Genomic DNA, 12,869 nt, shown 5'->3' with positions numbered 1-12,869 from the left:
TCCCTCCTCACACACTCCTATGTTCCCCTTTCCCCCAGACACACACGCCCCTTTAATTTGCCGTCTTTTTTCTCTCGAGCTTCACACATACACACACACACACACACACACATACATATTCAAACACACACTCCTCTGTTGCTTTCCCCCCTCCCCTCCGACTCTCGTGTTACTGTGTAACTCTAGATGTGGGCAGGACCTGCTGCTCCACTGAGGGCCCATCATGCACTTCTCTCATCTGCATACACTCTACCCTCATACTGCAGGACTGCTCACACTGAATAATTTTTCTATAACTTACATTTATTCCCAAGTATAAAATCCTTTCAAAATTTGTGCTGCAATACAATGAATCAGAGTGTGCACCAATAAAAAGTGAGATATAAACATACTTGTAAATTCTAGGACTTTTAGAGAACAACCAGCGTTACATTTATTGGGTTGGGGATATTTAGAGGGAATTTTTCAATTACATTTCAGTACTTTTGCAAGTTTTTCACCTCTCTGAAATTGGGTAATTACTTTTTTCCAAATCAGCTTTGGCCAGTACACGGTATTATTCCACTTACCCTTGAAATGATGGGCCACTTGCTGAAACTAACTTCTCTGATTTGAATTTTGCTGCGTGTGTTGGCAAGCCAAAATCGGCATGTGTATCATGACCAGAGTGCTTTATGAAATACGCAACAGGAAGCCGACCATTTTGCATTTAGTGGCCATTTTCCACATTTTTACTTCAGTCTCACATTAGGTCAATTTAAGAAAATGCAGGACAATAAAGCTCCAAATTCTCTCATCTGTTTGGAATCAATGACTCACTTACGTGTCTGGATATTGGCTTACAAGTGGCTCTCTACTGCCCCCTTTGGACTAAAAATAACTCTTTTCCAGCCAAACTATTGAGGAGAGCAAGCAGATGTATGCAAATTGATTTCCGTTACTTGATGCTTGTGTTGTATTTCTCTAAAACACAATTAATTTGCTTTCTGAGGACAATAAATATAAATAACAACATACATTTTTGGAGAGTAAGACGGCAATTTCACGGTCTTATAGATTTATTATAACAAAATACCTCATTCTTACTTCCCTGCTCAATAAATCTGTCAGTCATTTTAGAAAATTATAAGTCAGAGTCTCTTTTTATGGTTATTTTAATGATCTTACACATATATGAAAATATATGAGAGACGATTGCGACAGAACAACCCACTTATTTATGTATTTATATATTTATTCAGTTTATCAGTTTGCTTGTCAGAAACTGGATTCGTGGTTCCCCTCGGAAAATTCCTCTGATCATTTAAAAGTATATTCAAGTCATGTTTAGGTGATAAGAAACTGTTCTGGCAATGTATGTTAATTAAGTGACCATCTAGTTTGCTGAGAATATGATAAAGAAAGAAAATAAAATAACAAGTAAACTAAAACAGATGCAAGGGAGGAAACGCGCCACTAAGAGCCTCTACTGCCGCCAAGTGGTGGTCATGAATACTTAGGACCACATGGATTAGATTAGAACCCATTCTGGGTCTGCGAGAGAATGAAGTGATGTAGGTCATCTGGGAACATCACTGGTGATTGATACAGGATGTGATGAGAGAACAGGGAAAGAATGCACAGAGATAAAGTGTAGCGTAGATTCCTGCAGAAAAGTCACACAAAGTACTGTTCCTATGTACTTGTACATGTGTGTGCAACCGTGTGTGCTCGTAGATGTGTACATAACCCTTACACCCGGAAACATGTACGAGTAAAATTTTGCACATTTCAGGACAAAGTTTCAGAGACAAGTTCTTCTCACCGAACAAAGGAAAAGTATTTTCTTTGTTGTTGAACTTACACATATTGCAATGATTTGTTAGGATCTGATGAAAATCTGCTGCCACATGAAACGTATTTGTTTGCCGCATTTTGCCTTTTCTCCTTTCTCCTCTCCTCTCTTCTCCTATTCCTCTCCTCTGCAGAAATAAGGTCAAGGCAGCAGAGGTCACGTGAATTTGATCCAGTGGATCCTCCTTATTTAGTCTTCCACAGCAGTCAGTGCAAAGGTCAAACATGAGGTCATGAAGAGGTCCAACCTGTGAACTCAGCAGATACAAATAATCGAGTTAAGTATCGAGAATAGTCGGCAGCTAGAGTTAGCTACCGATTGAATTATTGATTGTGTGGGCAGAGAAATCTTTACTGTGACACAACACATCTGAAATCATTCATCCAAACAGCTATGTGTCACAAAAGGTGGGAAATAAGCACTGTCTCCGATTGGATGCAGTCATTTTGAGTAGTGTTTACAGTCCGTAGATGGATGGCCTGTTGATTTCCAATGCTTAGTACACAATCAAGCTGTTGGAGGCTTGAACAGAAATGATAATGTGAGCTTCCTGTGAATAAGGAGCAGAGGGCAACAAGACAATTATCACCCCAGCTACAAGAAGAGAAGTGTTGAACCCAGCATCAGCTCAAAACACATCGTGCTCATAGGCTATAAAAAGATCTGCGGTCTAGAGATTAGAATTCATTTTTTTCCTGGGGTGGAATGAAACGCTGGAACTTGTGTAAACGTATCGACCCATCGCTCGGTGGGAAGTGGCCAGTTGTGACAGGAGCAGGTGAGAGTTGGCAAACCATTAAAACCCAGTTAGCTAGATCACAAAAGGGCCAAACCAAAAACTTGGAATACACCAGGTCACGAGGAAGTTTAACAACGGAATTAAAACGTCTGTGTGTCCGTTCCCAGAGTACTGAGGACAGATCTGAGGACAGGACATGCAAACAAACCACCATCTCTGCTCTATACCAGGATAAGGAAGGACAAAGTTTTAATCAGCGGCCTCTCAATATCTCTGGAAACAAGAAAGGAGGTGGACCGCAAATAAAGGGGGGGGGGGCAGCTCTTCAAACAAACTCCAGCCACTGGTCACGAACCGCAATGTCAGTAACATTACTTCCCTCATGTTCTAGAGAGGAAAGCTTCTGAAGGAGGTCAAACACGAAATGCACTTTTTCTTTTATCGTCCATTACCTCATAACCCTTTTTTCCCAGGCAGGCTTGGCACATTTTTGGTGAATGACACTTGTAATAGTTTAAATTCCTGATATAGCCGGCAGTTCACAATGAGTAGCTCCACTTGCATCCTCTGATTTATGGCACCAACATCTGTTTTTGACATAAATCACCGACTGCTACTACTTTCGTGAAGCCATTGAATAAGTCTTTTGTGAAATGCAGCCTCGTGGCCCAGCATGGAAATTGCGATGCACTCAGTTGTGAAATTGTCGTTGTCAATTTGTGGGTCGGATTCCAGGTCAATTCTCCTGTTTTCATTATTTCCACTCTGAGGAAGGGATGCAGGCGGCAGGTCAGCTTAGCAGCAAAAGCAAACAGTGTCTTAGTTTGTAGTGGACATGCTGTTGAATCCGGCCAAGGCAAGGTGCAGTATGTCAACACAGCCGCAGCTACTACACAAAATCAATTATTAATCACAGGGTCCAGTGGAAGCGCTCACTGACACAGAGAATCTGGATTCCCTGTTATGTATTTTGCATAGAAGAAAGAGGATGGTTATTATATGTCGGCTAAACTGTCTCTCTCCCTCGCCCTGCAGGTATCTTTGACTCCAGAGATGCAGAATCCAGCTATGACACAATTCAACTCTTATTTATTTATTTGTTATTTATATTTTAGATGTTTGTTTCTGTTTTTTCTCTCTACACTCTCTGTGTGTTTGCTGGCTGTGGGAGCTGTTGCATTTCTCTAAAATATTGTCAGGACCTGTGTCAGGATTTGACACAATACAAATAAGGCACAAACTTGAGTGTTATTAAGGGTAAAACAAATACATTGTTCAGTCTGGAAGGTTCATATTTAATCTGTGCTCATCAAGCCCAACATACATGCAAACACATAGACACCAGCAAGTTTGAGAAGAGTTCAAACATTCATCGATTTCATTTGTTGCTATTGCTTTTGATTATTTAACTTTATTTCAGAGAAAAGTTGTTGCATTCCCTCATCGTAAGTTATTGCAAATGGAATATTTTGCAATGTATACTAGATTAAGGCATCAAGTTATTCCCTTTATGAAGAAAATAGATCCCAGAACTAGCTAATAATAGCTAACAGAATAGATATAATACCCACAACACATGGAGATATGAGGCTATTGTTGGACTGTAGATTATGTTATTTACATTGATAATGAAAAGCTTGTTGCATCTCTGGTTTTGGGAGAAGGGAATTAAGCGGGTGACGTGAGAATGTTTAGCTCGTTTGGAAATCAACTTTGTGACACTTGTGAACTCAGCAGCTCATTGACATTCTGCTCAGGTTGTAAACACCAGGCGTATTTAAAGCAGCTCTTTAAAAGGCCGATGCTGCAATGACGACTCTTGAATATTTCCTCAATGTTGTGATGATTTCTTTACAACCACATGCTCATTTGTAGAAGGAACTCCAGGAGTGTGATTGCACGAAGAGTGAAGTTCTCCCGCCTTTTATGACCTCTTGGAGAATGAAGGAGTGTGTTGTTCAGTCTCAAAAGAAGCTCTGATGTAATAAAAAGTGCCATAAATTACCAGTTTATCAGGAAATGTGTGTGTTGTGCGGCTGGACGTCTGTTTGCTTGGATTACATACATTGGGACATAGATGCACCACTGAATGCCACAAACTGGCCCAGAGTCGAGGTTGTGTTCATTGCTGCTTGTTTCCAGATGAACTCAAAATGCACCAACACTCCCTGTGTATTTTTGCCTCCAGTTATTGATAGCCCTGCAGGGAATCTCACAACAACCCTGACAGAGGTATCACCTCAGAGGAAACACAGCTCTGGGACGCCAGGCTAGAGTTACAGAGACAATTCATTCAAGGACAGTCTTCAGGCTGGACTCCACACTGATCCCGGCTACATCATCCAAAGGCTCTGAGATCAGGTGACATGAAAGAGTTTGTCAAAATAAAACTGTGAAGTCTGTCACGCTTAAAAGCGATTAACCTGCCCTCCACTCAGTGTATGAGGAAGATATAATCAACACAGTGATGTAAGCAGAGGCTTGTTTTAGCTGAAGGATCAGTTCGTCAGAGAGGATTTAGACCAGATCATCTAAGGCTATCCAAACGTTATATATTTATATATATATAAAATAAGACTTGCATGCATCAGATATGTGAAAGCAGCTGTGTGAAATGTATTGCAGGTGTAGTGAATACATATTGTTTGCGTCATTTTTGACCCATGTGTGTAAAAGTGATGTAGAAATAAAAAAGATTAAGTTTGTTTATAAAGTAAGACAGGAAAAGGGAAAATTATGATTTGAGGTAATCAAAAAACAAGATATTTAATGAACACTTAGAATATTAAATGATAAAAAAACATTTATTTCAAAGATATAGCAAAGAAACACTCAACACACACAATAAGGATTAATTGGGGAATACCTGAAATACTTAATGATGAGATTAATTCACTGCAAATATATAGAAAATTTAAACTGACTCACTTTTGACCAATGTTGTGAATAACACTTGTTTGTGACTTACTATTTAACTCCATCTGACAGTGTCAGTGGTGCAACCAGTCTATTACACAATATTAAGACAACCAGTCAACTATTGCTATTGATTTTGGCTATTTGGGCGATATTCGTTTAGCACATGGGCCACATGAGGTCACACCAGGTCACACCTTACCTGGAGTACAGCACGTTTGCCCAAAAAATTTAATTGTTTGGGAAATTTGGGGCCAAATTTGCTCCATCATTGCCTAAGGTAATCCACATGTGGATGCTCTCTGAGGTTTCCTCCACTTTGGGAGTTTCTACTCTCCAGTCACTATGGTATTCATTTTGGGAACTGTTGAAGTTCCCTATAACTTTGTGAGCTCTCGACTGCACAATGTGGATAATATGTATAATTTAACACATTTTGATCATGTGGTGGAGCGGTTCAGGAACTGTTCCAAAATAGCATCGTTTCCCCAGTGCCTTGGTTTTATTTTGCTGCTCGTCCTGCGGGTGGATCGTGAGCGAGCATGTGTGCGCGCTCCTCCTCCTCAGTCACTCACCCACCGGTCACCGGAGAGAGAGAGAGAGAGAGAGAGAGAGAGAGAGAGAGAGAGAGAGAGACGCACCGGGAGCCACAGGGAGAAAATGACCGTGGAGAGAATATTCGACGAGCTCGGACATTTCAACAGGTACCAAACATTTCTACTGGTCTGCAGAGTCGTGAAGTTTCCACGTTTCCCTTGATCCGTTCGCGAGTCGAGTTTTTTTTTTATTATTATATTATTTTCAACAAACCGTTAACTTCTCAAAGTCTGAACTTGCGATTCATGGAAACGAACTTTAAGAGTTCCTGTGTCCATTCACACTTCATTTCACTGGGACTGTCAAACATGAGCAGAAAGCAGTGGTTTGGGGTTTTCTCCTAAATCTGAAATGTTCCTCTTGAAACTTTTAAAACGTTTACTTCTTTTAATGTCAATGTTTTATTTTTTCACAATAAAAGCACACGTTAAATGAATGTGTTTCATGTGCAGTCAGTTCTCTATAAAAAATAGTGGTGGAGGATGTACTCAAAAGATTTCACTCGAGCAAAAGTACAAGTAAAGAGATCAAATTGTACAGAAGTAAAAGTAAAAGTACTTGCAGAGTAAATAAATATACTGGAATAAACAGATATATGAATAATGTATGACCATTGAACAATACATCAAAGTTACAACCACTATTGGCAGTTTTACAACCTTTATGTGTTTAATTAAAAGTTGCATTTTACTTTTCTGTACAAGTCAAATTCTACCTGCCTCTCTCTATCTCTCTCTATCTATCTCTCTCTCTGTCTCTCTCTCTCTCTCTCTCTCTCTCTCTCTCTCTCTCTCTCTCTCTCTCTCTCTCTCTCTCTCTTCTCCACTCTTTCCACATACCTCTCTTATCTCCTTCTCTTCTCTCACCCCAACTGGTTGAAGCAGGTTGTTGTTTTTGAGTTATCTGTTGTATATAAGACCACGATCATCTCTCTCTGAATTTTATGTCAGAATTTTATGAATGTATTTTTCCTCTCCAGATTTCAGGCATGTCTGTATTTTGCAGCAGTCTTCCAGGCCACAGCCTGTGGGATCCACTACCTGGCGTCAGTTTTCCTGGTGGAAACCCCGAACTTTGTGTGCACTGGGCCCAGCAACATCACAGACGTCCTGTACGGTAACCTGTCAGGATCCAGTCTGGAGGAGTTCCTGCCGGACTTCAAATCAAAGACTGGGCCCATGGTGGTCAGGACGGCTGAAGGGGAACAGTGGGAGCTCAGCCGATGCCACATTGCCCAGCGCATCGACCCAACAGACTTCACATATGACTTTGATGGAATCAAAACAGTGAAAGCCTGTGAAGGAAACTTTGTTTACGACCACACTGAAGTCGAACAGAGTGTTGTGACGGAGTGGGACTTGGTGTGTGATAAAGAATGGCTGGCCAAGCTGTGCCAGCCCACCTTCATGATGGGGGTGCTGATCGGAGCGTTGGTGTTTGGGGACCTCGCTGACAGGTAAGCCTTCTTGTTGAGTAAGAATGAATGCATGATGAGTGATATCATCTCCGTACAGCAAAGTTATTTTCCCATGTGCGTGAAAACAAAAGCACTTGTTCTCTGACTGTGGCTGAGATTCTGTGTTCATATCCACATGGAGGCTTCAGGAGACACTTCTGCCTCGACATCAAACGAGACACGCCTCTCCAAGATTCTTAGTGGTCGGTGTTTGAGTGCGCGCTCAAAGTGACCTCACAGGCATGGAGGTGTGGTGAAGGCACGATGAGAGTTGTAGGAAAGATGAACGGCTGGGGTGGATGAGGGGTTATTATTGATGATTATTTCATTATTCACTGCTTGTTTTGGTCATAAGGTATTTTATATTGTTTTCTGTCAGTTGGGTAAGCAAAAAGCATAATGATCCCACTCGTCTTTCTCACTTTATTCTGATGTTTTAAAAAAAATGTATCATCTAATTGAGAAAGTAATTGGTAGATTGATTGATAAAGATTGATAATAACCTATTTTAAAGGTGAACTTTGTTGGTCTGAGAATTTAAATGTTCAGAGTTGAACGAGTTTTCCTCTGTTTCTCTCTTTCACCCTGGTTTTCCTTCCTGAACGTGTCTCTCACCTCCAGAGTTGGCCGTGTGAAGATTCTGATGTGCACCAGCATCTGTCAGTTTGGCTTCGGAGTGGCTGTCGCATTCTCTGGAAACTACTATTTCTTCATGGCACTCCGTTTCCTCCTTGCTATGGTGAGTTTGGCACAACAATTTGTTCAATTTAGATGAAACCCACCAGCGAACACATCACTAGGATGATATTATATATAATAAATTAGCCAATAGATTCCTTTCACCTAAAGCTCACACACAAGACCTTTAAGCTGAATCCAATGTGAAAGTGCACTTTGCCAGGGTTTTTAGTGACAGTCTATTAATGTTAACATATTGAAGTGAGTCTTTAAAAGCTCACAGGGAGTTATAGTTATTTTCCACTTTGGGCTTGTAAACAAATATTCCTCTTCATGTTCTCTATGTCCCCAGTGTGTGGATGTTTCACTGCGAAATAGTTTCTGAGCCAGTTGCTAATGTTCTCTATGAATATATTAGGAGCCTCCCCCTGTTAGTCATATTACAGTGAAGCCAACATTCAAACCAAAGCAACATGTTTGCTCCAGCTGGGTATAAAAAGAATACGTGTACAACTCTGCAGCTCTAACTTCATATAATAACTGAATTTTCTTTCCTCCTCTGTACTTGACAGAGTAGGGACTGTCTGATAAATGTCTTATCAGAGACACCATTCATGTCTAACACGGAAATGACTGGAAGCAACAGCTTGCTCATGTTTTTCAGGCCTTAAAATACATTAAAAAATACAAGCATCAAAACTTGAGAGCAAAACAACCATAAGGAATCGAGCGAGTAAAGCAAGCAGTGCCTTCGAAATATGAGTCTTTGAGACTTTTAGTATGTTTTGTTGTTGTTTTATTCACTGGCTACATGAGATATGTGCTCAAGAGACCGTTTTACTAACTGAGGGAGTCATTACAGTTACAAGGCTGCGTGGCATTGGAGTTGAGCCCACAGAGACCCTACAGTCCGTCCTCTGTTTCACCCCCCCACCCCCCCCAGTCCTCCTCAGCTACAGCTGTTGTTTGTCACACAGAGTCAGACGCTCAGATGGTGAAGGCTCGTACTGCGCAGCCACACTCAACACAGGGCAAAATTATGAAGTGTAATCGTTGACATAAACATTACACTTGGATTAAAAGTTTTCTCTTTTTAGGAAGCACTGAAGCTGTTTACTTTTAAGTTGCAGATATATCAACATATAACTGCTGTAAATATACATCTCTGTTTTATTTGAAGTTCCGACTGTACACTGTGTGTTAGCTCGATATCACAAGCATATATATTCCTTTCCATCTTTGCTGTGGGCAGGTGTCCAGTGGCTACCTGGTGGTGGTGTTCGTCTACGTAACCGAATTCACCGGCATCAAGGTACGCACATGGACCTCCATGCACGTGCACGCAGCCTTTGCCGTTGGGATCATGGTGGTGGCTCTGACCGGTTACCTGGTGCGGGTCTGGTGGATCTACCAGATCATCCTCTCCACCTGCACCTCGCCCTTCCTGCTCTTCTGCTGGAAGTTCCCCGAGACGCCCTTCTACCTGATGGCCAAGGGCCGCTACCGGGACGCCCAGTCGCTGCTGGACAAGATCGCCCGCTTCAACGGCCTGGAGTGCAGCCTGAAGGCAGAGGAGCTGCTGGAGCCGGAGGATAGGGAGAATGGCACAGCTCTGCTGGAGCAGGAGGAAGAGAAGCGGCCGGCGAAGAAGCTTTCCATCCTGGACCTGTTTCGAAGCTGGAGGATGGCCGGCCGTACATGCACAGTGTGGGCGATCTGGTTCATCGGCAGTCTGGGCTACTACGTTTTCTCTTTAGGATCCGTCAACTTAGGAGGAAACCAATACATGAACCTCTTCCTTGCTGGTAAGTGACAGAATCCTGCTTAGGTCAAGGAATTGTGGAATACATTTCGAGACGGTAGACAACTAGCATGCATATGCATATTGGTGGGCCTATGCCAAAACCAAGATCAAAGAGTAAAAATTAATTTTGATGCCATTTTTAACTGGAAAATAGTTGTTTCTTGTCTTTTTTCTTCATAATTTTTTCATAATATTACTATTTAATTCTTGAAATCTTATTTTTTACTCCTTTGCTTGGCCCTAATATTCTGTAATAAAAACAGATATTATTGGTATTTTGAAACCTTGAACATTTCACCGTCAATTTTAAATATATTATTTGTAATATTTGTACACCTTAAACACATTTTGGTAATACATTTGTTAATATGTAAAGTGTGAGGAATTCCAGCATTTATATTAATCATATAATTTAGTGTGCTTCCTTTAACACCCACCCAGTAGGGACATTTATAATCCCCACCCTTTTTCCTCGAAAGATGCAGCTGAGCTCAGAGATTTACTATCAAGTTATTTAAGTCCCACTATATTGAATATCACCGGCTCAGTGTACCAGAGCCATGATAAACTCTGACCGGGAGCTGCTCTGATTGGCTGCTTTCAGGTGCAGTGGAGCTCCCCTCTTATCTGGTTGGTTGTTTCGCAATGGACCGGATCGGAAGGAAGAAGACTTGCGCCCCATCCCTGCTCCTGGCGGGGGTCGCTTGTATGCTCATCATTGTGGTTCCCCCTGTATGTACAAAGAGCAAGTGTGTATCTGTGTTTTTGTATGTGTCTCTGTGTGTGTGTGTCCACATGTGTTGCAACCATAAAGAATATTTCACAATAAATCTATATATTTCAACATTTTACGTTGATGTAAAAAAATCATACATTTGAGTTTCAAGAGAAACATTCTTTAAACAATAATTAAAACTAGGGCTAAGTTCGCTCTGCTCAAGGTCGGGTTGAATAACAGCAAGTACTTAGTGTCCAAGTAAATATGACCTTTGACCTTGAAAGCCGTTTCTGAACGGAGCGGTCAACAAGCGTGACCTGAAAAATGGATGCATGTAGACAGTGAAAACAGCCGAGGCAGCGTCTGAGTGTAGTAACTCCTGTGGGCTGCTGCAGGAAGAGGAGACACACAATCTAACCGAACCCCCTCTACAGAATGTACACACGAGCGCAGAGTGTAAGTGACTTCCTTTGGTAATAAAGGTTAAAGTGTTCAGCTTCACTTCACTGACTGAGGAGAAAACTGTACGTGAAAGTGTTTGTTGACAGTTTCACATAAGACACACTGTATTTTAAAGTCAGCAACTTGTTAGCTTAGCATATCACGAAGACCGAAAATATTGTCTCTTCCCAAAGGAAACCGAATCCACCTGCCTTCAAAATCTATCAACGTGTTATTTGCACTTTGTTTTCCCGCAGGACATCAAGTGGCTGGCCATCGTTCTCAGCATGACGGGGAAGTTTGCCATCGCCATCGCCTTTGGTCTCATCTATCTGTACACGTGTGAGCTTTATCCAACCATTATCAGGTAAGAAAGAACACAATCAACACACATACATAGAATATGTCCGTAAAAGTGTTTTGTCTTTATGGATGTTTTAACAAACAGTTGTTGACCTTCTCCCTCCAGGTCTCTGGCAGTGGGTAGTGGCAGTATGATGTGCCGAGTCGGCAGTGTGGTTGCCCCCTTCTGTGTGTACCTGGCTGACGTCTGGGTCTACCTACCTCAGGTATACATGCTCTCTTGTGGCTGGTATTATATAATTATCGGATTTCCCCATTCTGTCGGCTTAGTGCCCTGATCCTATTTCTCACATGTCATCTGGCAAACAAATTAATTAAAGTCTTTCTCCATGGCCCCTCTGTAGCTCATCGTGGGAATCCTCGCATTCATTATCGGAGTGCTCACATTGCTGTTGCCTGAGACCTTGGGCAAACCTCTAACAACCACCTTGGAGGAGGCAGAAGCTCTGGGGTCTAAGAAAAAGGACGGGATGGAGATGAACCAACGTGAGGCCAAGGCCTGAGCTGCACACTGCTGGAGACAGACGCACGGACATAAGCCTCAGGGAAACAGAATGAAAGAGAGAGAGAGAAAAAGATGGATGCAAAAGGTGAAACAGGAACACCGCTGATATTTTGGATTATTTGAAGAAAAATTTAAGAAGAGCAAGTTTATCAGTACTCTCGAAATGATTCTTCACTGAAACTGTCAATGAAAGAAGTCATCCAGATTATACCAAATGCTGCATTGTGATTTGTTTACCTGTTATATTGCATCGCATCCTGTATATTATATTATCACCATAAACGCAATAGCATGTTTTGTTCTCTTATCGAAAAAGTGCCTTACTGTCACTTGTTCATTTTGTCAACTTGTATTTGAATCTCAGGGTTTTCATTTCCAGATATCCCTGTGAAAATATGAAGGTGTTTTAACTTTAGACTCTGTTTGATATGTGTGTAAGTCAGTGTCCTAGTTTCCATGAAATCGAGATGCTGGGCATATGGAAGGAAAAATAATCTGAAGTAATATTACGTTACTGTATGAGTCGAGGTGTGTTCTCCAAATGTTTGGACCGAAGACGGGAATGAATCCACCTGCTTTGCAATATTGTAGTATAGTACAAGAATGTTTTTGTTTCATATCAGACCATTACGTGATTTAAATTTAGAAAAGTTCTGTGAAAAGGTGAAAAGTCAAGTGAAAGGTGAAACTAGTGTTTAAGCTTTCAGTTCAACAGTTTTACAATCAATACTATGATTTTTGTTTGTATGTTAAGTCAGTATTATTATTTCTAAATAAATATGGTGGCTTAAACTGACGTTGTCGAGTCCCTCTTTCTC

General features: G+C 41.3%; 1 protein-coding gene across 1 annotated transcript; it reads left to right on the top strand.

Annotated features, from left to right (window-relative positions):
• Positions 1-6,099: 6,099 nt before the first annotated feature.
• slc22a16 (solute carrier family 22 member 16) lies at positions 6,100-12,843 on the top strand. The gene is made up of 8 exons (XM_061091211.1): positions 6,100-6,193; positions 7,066-7,542; positions 8,164-8,281; positions 9,473-10,025; positions 10,629-10,756; positions 11,441-11,550; positions 11,653-11,752; positions 11,891-12,843. The coding sequence occupies exons 1-8, from the start codon at positions 6,150-6,152 to the stop codon at positions 12,047-12,049; spliced, it is 1,689 nt and encodes a 562-aa protein (XP_060947194.1). The 5' UTR covers positions 6,100-6,149; the 3' UTR covers positions 12,050-12,843.
• The last annotated feature ends 26 nt before the right edge of the window (positions 12,844-12,869 follow it).

Source organism: Limanda limanda, chromosome 18, assembly GCF_963576545.1.
Source record: "Limanda limanda chromosome 18, fLimLim1.1, whole genome shotgun sequence".
NCBI lineage: Eukaryota > Metazoa > Chordata > Actinopteri > Pleuronectiformes > Pleuronectidae > Limanda > Limanda limanda.
This window is presented reverse-complemented; position numbering and strand designations above follow the sequence as displayed.